The sequence below is a fragment of the Pogonomyrmex barbatus genome, unplaced genomic scaffold (genome assembly GCF_055798465.1).
Source record: "Pogonomyrmex barbatus isolate J1 unplaced genomic scaffold, ASM5579846v1 scaffold7, whole genome shotgun sequence".
Taxonomy (NCBI): Eukaryota; Metazoa; Arthropoda; class Insecta; order Hymenoptera; family Formicidae; genus Pogonomyrmex; species Pogonomyrmex barbatus.
In genome coordinates, this window is record NW_028297171.1 from 7,339,363 (window position 1) to 7,360,362 (window position 21,000).

Genomic DNA, 21,000 nt, shown 5'->3' on the forward strand with positions numbered 1-21,000 from the left:
TTCTACGTACGAAGCTTACGCAGTCTTCACTTATCGTCGGTTCGAGGAGTATATACGTATATACGTGTGTACCTACGTGCACGAATGCGGTTGGCACGCGAGAAAATTAATCGCGTCGCGGAAGATCGCGTTTACTCGGGCGCGCTGGGTCGGCCAAGATTGACCTCTGAGTAACGCGGCGCGCCACGAGAAGTGCCGAGTTGCTCGCAAGTGAAAAATGATTTCCTTCTTTCCCGCGGCGATCGCCCCGTGATTTCACATACTTTCCTTTCCAATCTTTTCGTAAAGCACAAGCGTAATAGCGGCGTCTAAACGAACTTTTCCATATTTCCCTCAGGATAGAATCGAAATTTCGAGTACCACGTTACTTTGCGGAGAAAGACTTGTAACTGTAATTTAACGCGCGAACATTTGTAAAAAAAAAAAAGAGACATACAAAGATGTATATTTAAATTTCTTCTATATGTTTGAATTTTGCAGAAAAAAAATTTGTATGAAGTAAATTTACAATCGCCGTATGTCTGATTCTCCTTTTCGCTCTTTCTTTCTTTTGTATTCTAGATATCGGTCGACGACGCGGAGTGATATGCTTTCACTGATCCAACAGCGATAATTTCTCATCGTCGGGGAACTTCGACCGACGACGGTTACACTTTGGTGAAAAAAGCGGCGGTGGCATTAGATGACGGCCGAGAAGTCCATTACAGTCACGCCGCGGTGAGGATTTTACGAGCGACACTCTGTCACGCTTGCATGACAAACAGAGTGTCGCTGCAGAATTCATGTGTGTGTGTGTGTGTGTGTGTGTGTGTGTGCGTGTGCGTGCGCGCGCGCGCGAGGCAAGGGGTACCCACGGCGTAATACGGCGGGCAATTATATTTCCACAGCGTATTACATAAACGCGACGAAATAATCAAACGTCGCCCCGCTCGGTCGCTTTCACTCAATAAAGAGATCCATTACGGTTTTAATTATTCTAATAACTGTCGGCTCGATCCGTTATTTGAAAGCGTACCTGAATCTCACCATTGTCATTCCAAACGCATTCGTTCTGTGTACAGATCGCGGCGATCCAAAATGAGGAATACATGTGAACATGTTTCCTTAAATTTTACCACTCCAAGAAAAATTATTACTACCGGAAACTGCTCAGTAGGGATTCGAATTACAGGAATTCGTAAGACAACTCAGCGGAGAGTGTTTTTAAAGGGCATTCTAGAGAATTAACGAGCGTTGTCAATGTGCACGTATTTACATTTATTGTTAAAAGGATAAAACGATTCCCTTTGAAAGAGAAAATCTTTCTCTTACGTGACGTGAAGTGAAATTTTGTGTTCATTGTCATCAATACTATGACTTGAAAAAAGGGAGAATAAGGAAGACGGAAGGACAATCGAGAGAAGAGGGTTCAAATGCCTGCATTTTTAAATTTATGCTGCTAGAAAGTTTGACATTATTAAAAGAATAAGAACATAAATGCGCGATATAGTTTGCACGTTTATATACGTTGCAATGTACACAAAAATCAAAGTATAAATGTATAATAGATGTAAATTTAAACATGCCTGATTTTATCGATCAAAGAACGAATGGCTGATTCTTTTCTACGTTTTACTTTGACGACAACGAGACGTCTCGTACGCCACGCAAACAAGCTCGAAGAAGGTTCTTTGCCAGCCGTTCCTCCCGAACAAGAGAACCTTCTCGTAGGCAGGTCAATAACTCTTCGTCCTAGGTACAACCCCTGATTCCCCCTCGTCTCTACGCATCGTGTTCTCACCCCCGAAGGCGGTGGCGGCGGCGGCGACGACGGTGGTGATGGTGATGGTGGTGGTGGTGGTGGTGGCGACGGCGACAGCGACCCTTTATCCCGCTTTCTACCAGAATTGGATTTCTGAGCCCATCACGTTAACAATAGACCACTACCTACATCTTAGTCCTCGGTCTGTGAGTTATCTGCGATTAATTATTTGCTCGTCACGTTTATCTTAAGGGGGGAAGAATCGATTTGCCAACTGCTTTGGCAGATATGGCCGAATTTCGATCATCGATTAATCATAGACGATACGCCAACAGCATGTTTATAGGAATTTCCTTCTTATCATAATCGCGCGGCACGCGTGACTCGTCAAGGCGTCATATTATCAATCGTTTATCGTTATACGATACTATAATTCACACGTGCCGACTTCAATAGAGGAGGGGAGGAAGGAGGGGAAGACGTTGGTTATTCTCTAACAAGTTAATTGCAAACCATCATCAACATGGCATGGCAACCACTTGATTATAAGAAACGGGCAAATATTCCGATTACGTGTTGTTCGAGCGAAGAGGAGAAATAGACGTCTGGCTGGCTCTATTTAGAAACACTTTACCTCGCACGCGATCGGAAAAGAACGAAAAGGCAAGAGATTCATGTTGCGCACTGGCGTGTCGTGCGTACATACGCGCGTGCGTGCGGTTGCGCAAGCACACGCGTTTTACATCGCACATCCCGATATTCCGTCGCGTAAGACGCGCGCTCTACGATATTTCGAGAAAAATTTTCACCCGCGAAAGTATCCTCCGGAGTTAAAAATAGCGAGAGAAATGCTCTTCTAATACGTTTAAATTTCATTCTTATATAAAAATTTCAGGCTCGATTATAAATCAGGTTGCGATTATAAATCATTCCGCGATAATAAATTATGTCTACAACAACGTCAGAAATGTAACGTTATTAAGGAAAGAAGAGAGCCTAAGTGCGTTTCACGACATGAATAAACATAAACGTAAATTTATTCATAGCGAATGAAAGCGATCGAATTATTATTCCCTAATTATTATTTGCTTATTATTATAATTACGTAACGCATCTTTTTTTTTTACCAGATACATAAAATACCTTTCGTTCGCACGTGTTCGCGTCTTATGAAAACTTTCGAAAATACGTTTTCAATACAATGATCTTATTCATACTTTTCTCGACAATCCGCTTCGACGAATAAAGGCGAAAGCGTGCGCTCCACTTTGATTTCTGATCCAATTTTTGAGGAGGCAGAAAGATACCGATTCCACAAGTGCGGGCGCACCGAGATGTTTTGCAATCATTTTGCAATCGCGATGCAGGGAAATAGGAACGCATTTTCGGTTCGTTAACCCTGAATGCACGTAATAAACCAGCTGCTGTTGCTTCTGCTGCTGTTGTTGCTGCTGCTATCAACCGACACGCGCCACGGTGAGTTTTAATTCGCGCAACGGTCTGATATAATAACATACAGCAACGGTCACCGCGCGATAAGAAAAAAAAAAAACGAGCTATCCAATTAAGTAATTAAACGCACAACTATGTTGCGCGGCGCGGCATGTCACGCAGGTGTTACGCTACTAGGAATCAAGCCACTATTCGTGGCTGCGAACCTTGATTAGCTTCGCTGAGCTATTCAATCAGATCATTATCAGATTAATGCGACACATCTGAAATCTGTCGGATATAAATGTCAATCACGATCATCGCGTAATTATATCACAGCTGATTCCACCCGCGGGCCGGTACCAATAAAAATAAATACCGGTCTGTGTTGGAGGAGACGCGGACGAGACGTGTCTCAATTAACGTTACCGTCTATCTCCAGCCTCGTAGCGGATCGGACATTTCGGGTATTATATGAATCTTATTCAGGTTCATCCTTATATTAGGTAAGTAGAACTGAAGTGGAGAAGTAGTACACGAGCATATCGGCGGAATGTGGCATTTCCGCCGTCATCCATAACCAGACGTTCGCTTTCCGCGTTTAACAGGAACAACGGGGACGCGTACGGACAAGCGGTGCTCGTCGGCGCGGAAAAGGAAGGCGGTTCGCCAAAAATCGCTCGCCGGTCGGCTTCTCAATTAATCGCTCGTCGGCGCGGGCATAATCGCCGTGCGACGAGGCACGGTTGCCGGTTCGCAACAGGTAGACAGGCAACACACATCGTGCGCTTATTCGCTTCGCCACGACGAGAAATTCGCCAACACCGCCAACTGGTTCACTTTCTCTCGGGCGGCGAACTCCAGGCTGTTCATTCTGCCTCCCCTTCGTCGTGTACGTACGTATGTACATGCACGGTCGGTGCACGCGGCCAACACGTGCACGCGTGTACATACGCGCGCGCGCGCGCGCACCAATCGACTTTGAAACCGCGATCACTTCGCAGACACTGGGATCACGGCGATCCACGATTGTAAATCCGGGTGTTCCAGTCCCAGATGTTCTGGACGTTAACCCCGATTATCAATGAGATCCTACGAAACGCCCAATTATATCTTCGAAAAGCCTTTTCGTGCTTTTGAAAAATGGCGTCCATTATCACGAGAGGATCTTTACCCTCCTATCGCTATCGGGCTTCGGAAAAATAAACGGCAATTCGCAAAAGACACTTGCGGGAATACTCTTGAAAGCACGGATCACGCGAGCGTTGCGTAAACAAATTTCTTGGCGAATAACTGGATTTACGGATAATAATTTCATCCACGCGTGTTGCGTCATCGCGCGATCATTACGCGTTCGTTCCCGCCGATTAAGAGGCATTCGCCGGATCGGAGATTCCTCCGATCGGGAGAGACTCGCTCGCTCGGCTCCGCGATCATCAATCTGCGAATGCAGAATCTCTCGTCACGTTAATGAGCGTTATACGAATATTTCACGCGGCGCAGGCGATGGCGAACCGGGTTTTAAAGATCCGGGCGCAGAGACTGCGATCGCCGTAATCAGAGCGATTAGGTGTGGCCGCGATAAGCGCGTGGTGTACCGCTTGTTCGTTCGTCGCCCGTTTCAGCGGTGCGCCGCACATTGTTTCTAGGCCTCTCGTCGGTCTGTCGTCACTTTCGAACGGTAATGCCTTTCGAAATGCATTCGTACAAGCTGCTACTTTCTCGTAGCTTCTATTCCCGATCTGTCTGCATCATCGATATCTGCCGTTATTTTCCCTCGCGTCTGTCAAACCGCAGGAAAAAATTACACGCACTTTACGGAGGCGAGCATTACCGACGAGAACCGTATACATTATACCGTATGGAGGTAACTTTCACGTTAATCATTTTTATTTATTTTTTTTATTTTTTTTTTTTTTCCCCGAGAATTTACCGTGTAAGCTGTAATAAAATATAATTAGGCTCAAAAGAGAGAGAACTTGGCAAACGCATTACTCAAATTTAATTATTATAGTAGAAGAAAATTATGGTTTCTGTAAAGTCATATATAGCACAACACATTGCGCGAGCGAAGATACCGGAAGTCTCAGCACTCAGTGTTCAGTTACGCAAACGACACGCGGCAAAATGGTAAGCACGTGGAGGCTATCGGTCATAATTATGGGGTGTTAGAGGAACGCTCTTGCGTCAGTATCATCCTCAATAAATCATGCGTTACGCCGGGAATTAATATATCTATACGACATGAAACATCATCGTCTCAAAACTCGTACAATGAGCAAACCGCAGGCGTCAGGACGACTACGCATGTCTATAAATGTCAAACGGGTTTTACGCACCTTTTAGGAAAAGAAGAAATTGGACTTTCTGTTTGGCCAATCGTTACCAATCCGAGATTGCCGAGATTGAACGGGAATTGACGAAAGTGTTGCCCTTCTCGTCAATTCGCTTTGCACGTAAAAATCGCGAAATACAAACGATTAAAAACCCGCACCGCCGCGTCGACGTTGCGGAAAAACCAGTATTCAAAGCGAGTTATTATTAATGCCTTGCCTAGTAAAAGAACTTTGCAAAGGAGCGAATTTTCCTTGCGAATTTTTATCTTTATTTTTATTCCCGCGTACGTTTTATTTTTATTTCATCGTCGCTCGACTACAATGAAGTCTCCCGTCTCCTTCAGTGTAGAGTAAGACTCGCTGGGGATGAGAAGGACGAGGGTAAAAAGGAGAAACGACGAGAGCAGGCATCGATCCTGAAAACCAGCGACGACGCGACTCCACGACACACAAGCTAACGAAGCTCGTTTCTTCCTTTGGAACTCTCCGAGCACGCGATATCAAAAACAAATATATTTGTGAATTGTTCTGTTTTTTTTATTTACATTAAACAAATCAAAGCTGCATCCTATGAAAATACATAAAAATATAAGGATCTTAACTTTTAATTATTCATCTTGATTTAACATAACGACGATCAAGATGTATTTCAAATTAAGTAAGTTGTGAGTTCATAAAATTTTATTTTAAAAAATCCGAGCCTTTGTTAAGTATTTATTCTCAAAATTCTGAAAATAGAACATTGACAAAAAGTAAAAAGCCGATGAGTTTGAGTTCCTTATAGAATGGCACGTGCGCTTATTGGATTTTTTTTTTGTCATTTCAAATCGTCGCAAAACGTGCGCAAAGTTGAAGATAAAATGGATTTATCGTCTTTACGTGACACGGCACGATAAATAAATCGCGTAATCGTGTAACTCGCGCGTACTTTACGCTATCGTTTTCCCGCGAATGCCGTCTCCGAGCGACGCACAATGCGACGTAATTCGCTATAGTTAATAACGGCAATCCCATCGTATAGTACCTATCCGTTGTCCGACGGGCGGATTTAAATTACCAGTCGCGCGGTCACGACAATCGAATTATCAACAAGCCCAAACTCAGTTAGCCCGAGATACAATGGGGGCCCCTGGCCGCCGCGCGCTCGGGACGACGCTCTATTTTATTTTATTTTTTGTTTTCTTTTTCCCGTCGTCGGCGAAAAAGCATCTCGCGGAGAATGGAATGGAGGACAAAGGCGCGTGGGAGAAGGAGGGACGCGTGCGGGGGGCTCCCGGGGGAAAACCGAGAAAAGCAATACGAAAGGACCGGACAAGCGGGAACCATTATTCGTTATGCGTTACCTTCTTAAAGGCAGATGGACAGTAATGGGGGCGGGGAACGAAGGAGAGAGGAGAGAGAAGAAACGGCGAGGGAGGAGAACCGGGTGCCACAACCCCGGAAAGAGAGGAGAAACCGACCGCGGCCGTCTCTCCTTTTTTTCCGAGTCGAGAGAATCCCGAATCGCGTTCGGGTAGTTCTTGTCGACTCCGTTAAATATAAGCCAGACGCGCAGCCCCCCCCTCCCTTCTCGTTGCTGCATCACCAACACCGGCGTGTCACATCGACGTCTACCTGTGTATCTGTACACTCGCGTTTGTGCCACGTCGAGTACCACCTGCCCCTACAGGGGCGTATATTATGCCGCATTGAGTTCGACGATTCACATGGGGTGCCGCCGCACTTGGAGCCTCTCTCTACAAATGTCAGGCGCAGGGGGTTCCTTCAACTTCGGGCTCTATCTTCGTGCGACGCGTCCTCGCGCGACTCGACGATAATAACGGCACGGCGTAATAACGACGTTATACTTCTCAATGAAACTAGAAAATATTATTCGGCTAAAGGGACTGCCGTGCTTAATCGGGACCATCGGCCCCCGCCGGCCGGAGAATAAAACGGAATATTAATTACGCGCGACGGAGGGAGGGACAGACGGACGGCGTTGTTGGCCAAAAGTATTTTAATTTAGAAGTTCTCGAATTAAATATTCCGCGAAGCTTTATGGCCCGCGTAACCGCAGGACATTCCAGCTGCTGACGGAATCGGGAAACGCGCGCCGCGCATCCGCGATAATTGCTTATTCTCGGGGGTTTATTTTCGAGAGAGAAAGAACACGCTTAAATAGTAGACGCGTAATGATGCGTGGAGTATATAAAATGATAATTATCATTAAATCCAACGCGTCCTCGATGTGTCGTCGGTTTGTGGAACGTGAGCGAGTATGCCGGACGCCGCCTAGCGAAGTTGCGGTTTGTTTTTCATATCATTTATCATTATTTCGAGCGCACGATGACGACAGTTTTATATCCGGCTAGACTTCGCCTATCCGCGCCTATTCCCGTCGGACAATTCGCGAATATTTTCGCCCATCTCGAATAACACCGACGGCCTAATTAATTCATCGACAGCTCGCCGCGGGAAAACTAGTTTCGCCTCGAAACGAAATAATTTCTTTTATTCCGCATGCAAACGCGCGGCGTCGTTTCCCGCGTGCCCCCGATTTTACTAAACTTTCCAGACCGGCTCGTCTCGTAGATCCACTTTTTGCGGAAGCGGAATAAGGGATACGTATATTAATTTGTAGAGGAAGAGGACTAAAACACTAATACGACGCGTGAATAATTAAACATTAATTACTTTTCAAATTGTCGCAATACCGAGATCAACTTCCACAGAACTGATCCTGAAACGTGAAAATTTAATAACGAAATTTCACGTAAAACTTTAACAAGGATGACGACAGACGGCGGCGGTTATCGATTCGCGGAAACTCGGCGGTTTCGAAGGAGACCCGCTGGTTCCTGGGCAAGTCGGAGACGAGTTACTTCTGATAGTCACCGGACACGTTGTCAAGTAACTCCGGTACTTCGAATGGAATCACGGCCCGGAAACCACGTCGATATTGACAGAGAGCCTCGGTGACAGCGGAGGTGGAGCCGATGCGGAAAAGAAGCTCTCCTCTCTCGCACGCACGTAGGCACATCCGCCGCACTATTCACCCGCGATATTCATACATGCAAATCGTGTTTACGCATCACAAGGGGAGGGACAACGAAGGGGAGGTGGGGAACAAAAAAAAAAACGGGAAAACGCACATCGGCGCCGGATGCGTTATCCCTCTCGTGTCGGGTAACCGTACCGCGGCTGAGTGAATGAGAATGGTATCTTCTTACCAAAGCCAAATCACGGCCGCGGGGTAAAAGTTAGTGGCTGCACGACGTCGGCTAAATCTGAGACCAAGTGGGTAGCGCAATCACGAGAGTCCGTCTTTGTGGAGCAACGGCGCCGAGAGACAATGAAGGCTCCGCATATGATTCAAGTGAACGCTCTCGAAGCGGATAGTGGTAGTGCAGATATTCGCTTTACGGTAAATAAACGCGTAAAGTCGTATTTCGTACGTAAGTAATCTCCCTCTCGTAAGAGAGATAAGAGAGATAAGAAAATTAAAATCTAAGAATATTCAATATTATATTAAAATCCTATAATTTAATATTAATAAGAGATAATAACAAGTGTTTCGCATGATAATGAATAATAATATAACCTTTTCCACTTTCATTATAAAACATTTGCGCACTTAAACGAACCGAATCGCATTTCTATCGCGTAATAACGTTCATTTCCCTCGCTCTTTGTCGCCGATCAGATTTTTACGATAGTTGAAACGAAAATTAAAACGTGATCCGCGCGTGTGCAGAAAAAGAGCGTCCCAACCGGCCTGTTTCGCGACAGAAGAAAAACGGATACGCCGCGTTTCCGCAAGGATTAAGTTCGACTGTAAAGGCACGATTTATGCGTCACTCGGCCGTATTGTGCCGATCGATTGTGACGCGAATTGTATCGAAACCGAGCATTCGCGCTAGAAACTCGTAGGCGGATAGAAATGTCACCTCGCAACCGGCACCTTATAATTCGTCACGCCGCGGTGGCATTTCACAATCGCGTACAACGACGGCGCCGGGTACGTAACACCAACACGATTTAGACACACGCGTTGCGCGCCCTCGTGTGTGTGTGTGTGTGTGTGTGTGTGTGTGTGTGTGTGTGCGCGCGCGCGCGCGCGCGCGCGTGCATGCGTGCGTACGTGCGTGCGTGCACGCACGGGCAATCGCGATCGGCGTCTCGGGAGAACAGAGTGAAAGGAGCAGCGCCATAAATCAGACGAAGAAACAACGAAGAACGACGTAATTTTTTTCTTTTTTTATTAAAATGTAGATGCGGAAGTTCGCCAAATTTGCTCCTCAGCTCGCATTGATTCACTGTAGCCATCTTGTATTATGATGTCAGGGGCGAAAAAACACATGATGCAAATTTTTGCAAAATACATAGAAATGTTTTTCGGTAAAATAACATTTGCACTCGATAAAATAGACTTGTAAAATATACCGAAAATTCTTCTTTTGCTCAGGTAAAAATTACATATCTAAAAAATAAATTGTATCTAAAAGAAGAAAGTGAATTCAATTCTAGATATATTGTTATTAATGGAGTAAAAGAGTTTTCGGTATATTTTACAAGTAAAAATTTTCTTTCGAGTGAAAACATAATTTTACCGAAAAACATTTCTATTCTTATTTATTTTGTAAGAATTGTCACCATGTGCTTTTTCCGATGCCTGTAGTAAACCAGCAGGAGTTTTAACTCGGATTTTGTAACAAAAGATCTATGTTTTCGATCCCAACAAAGGCTTTTCAAACAAGATAAATTAGAGATAAATTTTTGAAAAAGCAAAAATTTCCGGCTTTAGATGTTCCATCCTTGGAAAAATGATTCTTAAGATATTCCTTCCATTGTTGAAGTCAAGAATAGTTTTAAAACGATTCGTAAAACGATTGTCGATATTCTGAGATTTAACGGACGTTTCTCGGACGTTTCTCGAACGTTTCTCGAAATTATTTGCGATCTTGCATATAGGCATGACCGTCCCGTCCCGTCTGGATCAGCCGATTAAAAGCATTCACCTACAAGAAGATTCGACGTGTTGCCTTCCGTCCGTCAGTTTTCCGCGCACGTACAATTTATGCGCACGAATTAACGCAAGGTGTCATCGCGAGGTGAAACTCCGAATCTCCGTCGAGCGTTAAATTTGTTGTTCGTAACGTCCGAGATTCCCGCATTATTAACCTTAGCGTCTTCCTACGCTATGCGGCGAGAAGATGCAGATAGGATCTCACGGGGCCGCACGCGTCGCCGCATCTCTCATTGTCGCTACCGTCCACCACTACGAATTCATTAACATTACGCTCTTACGTCTAAACTGCGCATTCTGCGAGGCACGCGATGCCGCGGGCTTGAGGCCGAGCTGTTTCGTGCCATCGGAGAGACCGGAAGAATCGAGGTCAGGAGGTTAGGATCGAATAATTTTAACGAAATTATACGAACTTTTCTGCATCGAGAGACCAAACTGACAGTCGGACATTTGCTACAAAAATGCTCGTAATGTTCCAATTACTTTGTAGGCGACGAAAAGCTGACAAAACCACCTTTCAAAATCGGCACGGCTGATAATAAATTAAATCAATTTCGCGCTATCGCTGGTACGCTTATTATTAAAAAGATCTAAAATATAATTTAATAAAAATCAAGGTTGCATATTGATTATTATAAATTTTTCTGCAGTCGAGAGTTTTAATTAATTTCTCTTTACCGACTTCCCTTCACCGACGAACCACATATTGCAAAAGGCGAATACTCGTTTCGAGCGTTTACAGCTTTATATACCGAGATAAAATCGCGATTGCATTCGTCGAATACATTACAATCAGCTGCGACTTAATTTGATGGTGGCACCAAGGATGAAATTAATTCGATGACGATCGCAAGACCGACGATTGTTCCCGCGACACGTTAACGTTCGAATAACAAGATACAAAAAAAAAATACTTTAATACTATTATAAACAATTTAAAAGTGGCGAGTGTAGACATTTCTGTAATTCTGGAAATTTTAATGCTCGATAGGGCAAATCTGATCTCGTCGCGAGTAACAGAATTCCAGACGCAGTCAAATAATAAATCTGCGTGGCGGCATCTCTGGATCGTGGATTTATACGAATTAACGATACAAATTAAGCCATCTTTCACACGGTATTACCGAGTTAACTCTTAATCAAGCTCAGGAAAATCATTATTTTGCAGATACACCATGTCGGCGATCGATCGACAAGAATGCTTCGAGCACCCGTAACAACCGTTAGGGTACTACCTGTGTACCCTACAAATACCACCATAATAAATACCTGTCTCGCAACCTTGGACTGGAAATCATTAGAAACACGAGAACTGGATTTAGCTTTTAAAGAAAACAAAAAGGAGAAAGCTCAGAAATCGCTTGGAATGTGATGAGAATATAAATCTCATTTATCTTTTTCTCATACGAATATCTATACACGCCGTCACTATACTCGTCTTTTTGTTTGTGTCGGAGTTACAAATATCATTTATGTTATAACGGACTTTCCTGTGTACAACATTGAATACATAACGGTTAAATAAAATTAATTTAGCAGTGACGTACTATTTAAATGAATAAATCGAAAGATCCTCGAGAGAAGCGGCTTATCTATTGAATCAAGTATGTTTAATTATAATATTACATATTCATTTCTTCCCTATGTCCGCCGTGTTATCAGACGTTATCGGAAAGATAATGTACCAAAAACATGGTAACATATGATATCAGAAAAAGCCCAGCGGCGGCAAGATAAATAAGTATCACATTCTTGTTTTGCACATATCGTTTGATACGTATATTGTTAATATTGATATCGACTATCAAATTCCTTGCGCATTATAGATATTATGATATCACTGCAATTGTATACCTTCACGTTTTACCTCTTTTTCCCAAACACAACATCAGTGAAAATTAAACTTAACGGGCGATTAAGTAATTATGAAAAATGTCACATTAAGATAGTAAAAATTTAGTGTCTCGATAATTCTAATAAGATTAAAAGGAGTAAGAGTGATATACAATGAGAGGATACGTACATTCTGGAGATTCGATACGCGTAGTTCTTATCGCGCCACGGACATAATTTCACATTCTCAAATGCGGATTACGATAAGGCCGCGGCGCCAAAGTGGCGAGTATGAAAATCGCGATGAATCCAAAGCGATGAACTTTTCTCTCGACGTGGCCACGTGCGTAACGCCGCAAATCATCCTGCAGAGGTTTCTCACAGAACGAGTGTCCGACCTGTTTTCAATGAAAGCCGGAAGCGCGTATCAATGGCAGCTGTGTTATGTTCCGCGTCAGATCGCGCGCTAGGTGTAACCGGTCGTCTGTCGGAATACTTTCATGATTACTCCTTAGTCTTTAGATTATATCGTTATATCGCCACACACCGCTTGTTTCTTCTTTTCAAAATGTGGTCCTTTACTGTAAAACCCATTAGGGCCAGTATCGAATACATACGTTAAATACCATAAATCTCAAAACAAACATTTGAGATAAATAAATTTATAAAAATATGGATTTGTAAAAATAGAGGAATGCAGCAGTACGTTTTACAATAAAAAATTAATAATCGATACAACGATAAAATCAGCAATATATCGTACAGAGTTAACAATAGGGAAACCAGATCGAAAAGCAAGATGAAAGCGAGCAAAAAATTTTGGATATGTCCATTTTGCTCCGATCGAGATTGTCATATCATTTACATTCGTATTTGGATTAATTTAGGACGACAAAGACGTGCGTATGATAAATTCGAGCGAGAAAGATGACGTCTTATTTAGGAATGTATTTACATAAGGATGTTATACCCAGGCCAGGTTTTTTCTTTGTGCATTTTCACGCGAGAGATATTTTATGCTCGTAATCATACCACGCATAACTGCCTCGTGCTGTCCTTCATTGCGAGCCTCGTGGAAACGTTTCAAAATATATTCCTTTAGAAGAACACTTTAATTGCGAGCATATAAGGAGTTAGACGACGTAAATTACCTCGATGAAACGAGCCACGAGGTGAAGAGGCGAGAATTTTTCAGCGCGCGTGTGCACGTTCTAAGGGGGAAAGCCCATGGTATTATGGTAAAACGTCAGGAAATTCCCGTGAACGATTAGCGGCCGAGAGTCCCCTTTTTTAAACCCGCGTTGTCCGCGCGATCCGCTTTGTAGCGGCAAAATATAAAAACTTTCGCGACAAGCTGTGTGCTAGTTAGGGCGGATACGTAATTATCGGTAATTAGAAGAGTGTATAATCGGGCAGCGATCGTGTTACACTTTTGTCCAATATTCAGCAGCTTTTTCCTTCTGATAATCTTTTTCTTTCGTGTTATTAGCGTTCATCACGTAAGTAGTAAAATGTATAAAAAAATATATAAGGAATCATAAACATAAAATAAAATATGTGGGAGAAAATAGAATGGAATGGTTTGTACGATATATCCCATATTTCATATAAGAGTATAAATAATGGTAAGACACATTCATTTACCAAAGCTTTCTCGGCGTTTTTATTGTTCAAATATCAGGAAGACTTCCTGCAATAATTACTCGGCAATATCTGGCACCGCGCTCGAGAATTTAGCTAGAAAATGACTATTATCCGCCGCCGGTCGGTATCAAACCGAAAGGATTTTCTCGCTTATATAACTCGCATTAATGCCTGAACTCGCGATTACCCCTCGTAAAAGCTCGGATAGCGACGCGATTTCTAGCTCTCGAATAGAAAAAGAAAACCGAACGTGTAACATTAATTTCTTGTCCAAGAGCAACGGCCTTGAGACGAACTCTTCCAGCAGCCCCCTGACGTCCTTAGAGAGAAAGGACGTCTCTCAAAGGCCTTCCTCGGAGAAAGCCTTTGCCCGCTAGATAATCGCACGGAACACCGCGCACCGAACACATAGGAATCACATCACTCTCCCTTCACCGATCTTTTTATCGCAATCTCGAGACCTCGCCGTAGAACTCGCGCCCGGCAATCAACCGACTACGGCATTCGCGCGCGTCGCGTTTTCTACCCGATACTACGATATTAACCTTTTCCAATTCGCTCTATCCGATCCATCTCGTACCGATCTCCATCTCAAAACTCTCCTTACACTCGCGCGCTTTGCCTTAATCTCGCCCGGGAACTTTACGACCGCGCGAATTCGTTAAACCGCCAACCTTTCGATCCGGACGAGAGACGCTAACAATGAGCCGAGCGCGAGCGAAATCCCGAACGCCAAACACGTCGTGTGCAAAATTCATCGCGCCAATTTCGTAATAGGCGCGAGCGCGCGATAGTAATCTTCGCCGAGATACGCCACAAAGCAACCTCGAAGGAAATTCTCAGGAAATTCTTCGCGCAAATCTTTTTACACGCTCGCACAGAGGCAGTGGGTCGATGGAGTTTCAATTGCATTACTTTCTCATCAATCCCCGACAGATGAACCGACGCGCGTACAAGGCGAAGCGATGAAAGGAAGGAGAGGGGGAAAAAGAAAAAGAAAGGGAATTATCAGACCTATTCTCTGAACCGGAGAAATAAATCTTTACCTCTGAAATCCAAGACTTGAAAAAATTTGAATAAGACGATTTACTTTTGCAATGTGTTTTTATAAAATAAAAAAGTAACAATCTAAGTTTTAATTATAACTTTGGTTTGCTTTAAATTGATACAGATGTCTACTCAAACGAAAAAAATTCCCTAAAAAATTTTCAAATCTCCATTTCCAAAAGCTAGGTCGGTCTACTCTTATAATATTATTAACAATTCAGTCAATAAACTCCCGATTGTAATACAAAGACGAAATATTATAGAAAGCAACTTCAAAGAGTTTCCTGATTTTCAATAAAATTCTCTGAGAATTCTAGGTTTTCGAGATTTTTTTCGAGATGATAAACACCCTGCAATAATCGTATTCACGATATTCGAAAATTCGCGGCATCTCTTTTTACCGAACGCACCAGAATTTCTTCGTACAAATAGTATCAGTATTTGAATTAATGTAATTTGAGCTTTGGATTTATTCGAGATACACAAGACCCTTTTTACAAAGCATATGGCACTTGATGATGAAAGGAACGAGTAGATTGCGATGCGAGGGTGGGAAACAGGGGGCACGATGCTTTTATCTGTCGCATTCGCGAATCGTCGAGAAGCGCGGAGCTCACTCGAGCATGCACGGTAATTATTGGTCTGGAATCGCTGCGCCGCTTTCGTTATATCGCATCGTGCATAATGCGGCGAAAAGGAAAAGCGGAAGAGGCGGGCGCTCGAAAAGAAGTCAAGAAGTCGGAAATTACGGCGGGATAACGGGGGTGAAGAAGGCACGTGACGGTAATCCCGTCACGATCGTAAAAGTCCATCTCGGACTCTCTTCCCGTCTTGAACTCACTCTCTCGCGTGCGAGAAAATTCCTCCGAGCCGCGACACAAAGTCAATCTGATGATTAGTAACGAGCGCTTCTTATCGGAAGCGATTATTGTGCTAATCACTGCCACGGGAATTTCCGAACTTCAGCTCGACCTATGACGATTTAATCGTGAGAAATGAGAACGCGCAATAATTTCTATTTACATCAACGCCGTTCGTTATTATCTGAGAAATTATCTGAGAAAATATCGTAAATTCAGCGCGAGTTCAGTCGATATAAAGCTTACTAAAAGCAAATATCGTATCCGAAATTTGAACTCTAGATAAAGGACGGTCGGAGCGTAACCAATCGGATTTCTAAAATTAGTCTTGACCATTAATCATTTTGTCAAAAAGGCTTTACCTTCGTCTTTGTATTTGCGAAGGACTTTGTGCTCGTCGCAAAGAGCGAAAATACCAAAATCCCTAAGATTTTCCCTTCGGAAAACTCACTCACTGAAACTGCAACATTCTTAAGCCTTAAGAGCCATTGTCGTAACGGTTGCATCTTTTTACGATGCTTTTACGCGGCTTTATCGTTTCGAAGTCTCAGACTGACACAATGCCACGGCGGTTTATGCGTAAACCTTAGTGCCGTAATGTTGCCGTAATGTTGGGATAATTCCGCGTTGCCATGACTCCCGGCGAAGTCTATACCCGGGTACATGAATTCGTAATGACGATTCTCCGAGAAATCTGCAAATCAATTCAGGCTCCTACCAGCGGTTTTATGACACGAAGCTCGCATCGATCGTCGCGGATCATTCGCGTTATCCAATAACGAATCCAATCGCTCCGTAAGCCGCACGAATTTCGCTCTCGTGACGGCGAGAGGCGGCTGTTCGATTTCACCATTCTCGAAATTCGTCGCCGGTGAAAAGGAATACCGAGTATACCCGATCGCTTCGGGTCGAAAGCGCAATCACTCGCTCTCGATCGAGACGTTTCCGGGAGGCGTATCCGTTCCGACGTTCGGGTAACGTTACCACCGTGCCGAGATTGTAAAACCGTTAGGGAATTATCCAGAAATCGCACGCACTTTTTCTAAAAAGAATATACACTATCGTATATCGCGATCGAGATAAACTCTGGCCGAATCGCAAAAAGATATCGCCCGTTATTTTATTCATTATCTAATACGGCGCGCTACTATCGATATTCCATCGCGGAAAATAATATCGCTTACCTAAGACCGCGCAAATGTATTTTTTTTTCTCCTCGCTTAATTAATTCCTAATAGCACGCGTCCGACGATAATGTTCGTAAGGTAGACGTACCGTCATTAAAATATATATCGTTAGACGCCCGTCGGTGCGTACGTGCGTTTCCGCTCCGAAGGCGGTATGGACACAATGGCATTTACGTGACATTGTCGCGCGGTTGTAGTGGCGTTAATCATCACCGCTAATTGACACGTGGTTGAATTACACTCGCGGCTCGCCCATTGATGTGCGCCTTTTCCTCGTCGATTCATTAGGCAACCGATACCGCGAAGGCATGGCATTGAAAAAGAAAAGAAAAATTGCAATCGCACCGTCGTGATCGCCGACGTCGCCAAACACGTTTTTCGTGTCCACCTTACCGTATGGTCGACCAATTGTATTAGTGCGTGCGTAATTTGAGCGTGTTACTGTCGAGAGATAAAAAGTCAAGCTGTCTACCAATCGTATATAATCGTAAATAATATGATTATGATAAGACCCGAGTACACACGGCGATCACAGGAGTTATTTCGCGCTGTGTTCAACGGCTTTTGATCAAATTAACTGTCGACCCGTCGACGGGAATTAAGTATAGATTAGTCTCAAGTTCTGAGAAAATAAGCGTAATCAGATGATCAATAATTTATCTTTGATTATCTTTTATTCATTACACTGAGAAAAAAAAAAATATGATTAACTTGACTAAATTTTTCAACTTGATCAAATTAATTTTAACATAAATATATAAATACTTGAACTGAACAAATTTAACCAAGTTAAAAAATTTAGTCAAGTCAACTTTGTTCTCAATGTAAAGAACCTTTTTCTCAGTGCACTATTAAGACAAATCACGCAAAAAAATAATTCACGGTATTCAACGATAAAATTGTAATTATTATAGTACAGATAATTCACTTTGAAAAATCTTTCTCTTCTTAACTTTTCACAATTTTCCATAGGATTCGTAATTCAAAACTATATTTGGTAAGTCTTTGCCATTTTGTGTTTTAAAGATACAAAAATATTTACTACAGGTTCGGGAGGCACGAGAGAGACACACGTCTCCTCTCCTTTTCGTATCCATTTGCGAGTCTATTTATAACAAAACTTTTACTTTTACATGTAAACGTCTGTGACTTTTTAAAAAAAATCATCTTATATATTATGCGGCGAGCTAATCAGTGTAATTATGAGACCAGTTGGTTTTACACACTTTCAAGGTTTTCAACGATCGGCTTGGCTTTTGAAGCGTGTGCCTCCCCTCCCCCCCTCTCGCCCAAAATCCTCAAGCTACAACTTCGCGTAGTCGGCATTCACTTTCACCTCGCATAATTTATTCTATACCGAGCGTAAATTGAAGGCATTTGGCGTATGTAAGTCGCCAATTTAATAGCGCGATTACGAGATAAGACACTCTTCTTCTCTTTTTCTCTTTCCACCGGGACTACTTTAACGATGCCGATGTGTGTACTTTATGTCGCGAAGAATGCATCCCGCGCATGTTAATATCACTCGAACTTTCCATTCGCTGCGCTCTACGTCTGCCGGCAAGCGTTGAGTTATTTTTGCGCGCGAGAGGGAGAAAAAAAAAGCGGAGATTGGAATTCCCGAATAACGTTGGCGCGCACGAATATTTCAATCGCGACTTATTTTCGTAGTAAATTTGAGTGTCGTTCAAATTTATTTGAGCCTTAAAGTCTCGCGATAACTCGCGATAATGCATCGACTACTATTCACGATCGGTTGCTCAAACGTCCTGCCTTGTCTATAAAATTTTGCCGTTTTTTCTTTTGTCACGCACGGTGATAACACGTTGCCACAACGTAACGCGGTTATGAAAATCCTTTAATTATAAAAGAATGCGAAGAAAGATTGAGAAATAACCGGGAGGGTGCAACGTGGAGACGAGTAAAAAAAAAGAGAACAGTCGAAAGGAAAGAAAAGAAAAAGATAGTGCATTGATAAAAATTGGAAAGTTAAATCGTTACAATGGGCCATAGAAAAGTCTAGCTATTCTTTTTTTTTTTTCTTTAAAATAGCCTTTAAATAAATATTTCTATAAAATGCTATGCCTGATGATAAAAGTTGAAAGTGACCTTCCGAGAGTCTCGCTAGCTATAAAATTATTTAAGGTTACAAGATTATCACGAAAAAAAATTTTATTTAAAATAGTTACTGAAATATAAAGCACAAATAAAAAATCATTAATTAAATGTAAACGTGATAATTTTTGTAAATTCAATGTTCGTAGGATGTAGATAAATTAAATAAATGCTTCAAACAGATAAATTAAATAAATGTAAAAAAAAACGAGGACTTAATTATAATAATTAAAACACTCGTACAATATAATGTTTAACGTTCTACCTTCTTCGATTTAAATAATAATTCAAATCATGGCATTCGATTTAGGTTTCAGATTAATAAAGAAGGTAATAAAGAAGAATAATAAAAAAAAAAAAGACAAAAATTCTCTCTTTCTCTCTCTACTTATAAAATATACATGTAGTCGTTATAGCCCTGTTCTTTTGGATTCGGGTTATTCGAGTTTCGAGCAACAGCTGTACTTCTCGAAGGGGGAACGCCCCTTTTCTTACGGGATACAGCCGACACAGCAGTAAGCCGAACCGGCCCTTGGAAGCCTAAGGGAGTCTTTACATTCAACCTTGCTGCGCTTTTTAAACGATCTTCTTCGTCTTTTTTTTTTTTCTCTGTTTATCTGTCCCCCTAGTACGTTGCATTCTTAGGCGTCTCATGGAGATTAAGATGGCTCATGCAAATATCTGTTGCAACGTCGTATCGAAAATCTTAGTAGAAAAATATCGAACATATGTTTATTTTATTTAATCAACTATTTACGACAAGCAGTTCATTTTCATCGTGCTTTAAGCAAATAATCGTGATTTAGCAAAAGGAATTATTTATTTCGACGTAGAGAGCTTAGTTACTAAGTTTTCGTTACTCTTCCTCGTAGGCGTGTTTTCCATTCGTTATGAAGATAAATGTCGATGGAATATTATAATCGCCGTGCTATCTACTAAGACATGACATCATTTGTTATCATTATATAAACTTTATCGAAACGGTTAATATTAAATGATACTAAACGAAAACGGGCTGAGGATAGAGATATTAAAATCTCATTTGCTCAAATGAGATTGAAGCAAATGTAAATATTTAGATGTAACTTCTAATAAAATCGTCAGAGATTCCGCGGAACTTTCCGCGATCGGCTTAGCGCATAAATAGGAAATAAATAGCCGATAATACGAAAAATTGTGATCTCACGCGAGATATATTCCTCGGTAAACGACACAGGGTCGGAAATACTGAACGGCGAAATTGTTTTATCAAGATCATTTTCCAGTTTTACGGCACGTCGCCGCGACATATAAAAGCGTAATTTGAATCGAGAGACGAATTACAAGTCGCATAATAAAAATAAAACAAAAATGGTATCCACGATAGTGACCGAGGCGCATACGAAATTTTTCGCTGTCCCGCAATCGCGGGCACATGAAGGTGGCACTCGCCGCACATTCAACGGCGATATTTTGACGAAGGCACGCCCCACCGTGGCTCGACTCCTCTACTTTCGAATCTCGTCCGGGAGGTTAGAATCAGCTGATGTAAGAATTCGCAATCGCTTTACAACGCTTCACGCTCGTTAGACCGAGTATATTCCCCGGTTAAAAAGGCATACAACCAGAAAACCATCGGGGAGGCTGTAAAAATAAAAAAGGCGGAAAGAAAAACAGGGAGACAGGAGAGAGAGAGAGAGAGAGAGAGAGAGAGAGAGAGAGAGAGAGACATATGCATTATAACTTCTTTTACGACCTCCGGGTGATCTAGTCGACCCGAATTGCCGACCACGTCGATATTTAACAATCTCATCGAGAG

General features: G+C 42.5%; 2 protein-coding genes across 2 annotated transcripts in view; one reads left to right on the forward strand and one right to left on the reverse strand.

The window, feature by feature from the left end:
- The window catches only part of Su(Tpl) (Suppressor of Triplolethal), an 86,777-nt gene that overhangs the window by 63,373 nt on the left and 2,404 nt on the right, over nucleotides 1-21,000 (reverse strand). The window lies entirely within an intron of this gene.
- Nucleotides 1,090-14,303, forward strand: LOC148934961 (uncharacterized). Its single transcript, XM_089083587.1, has 2 exons — nucleotides 1,090-1,947; nucleotides 11,685-14,303. The coding sequence occupies exons 1-2, from the start codon at nucleotides 1,819-1,821 to the stop codon at nucleotides 11,886-11,888; spliced, it is 333 nt and encodes a 110-aa protein (XP_088939713.1). The 5' UTR covers nucleotides 1,090-1,818; the 3' UTR covers nucleotides 11,889-14,303.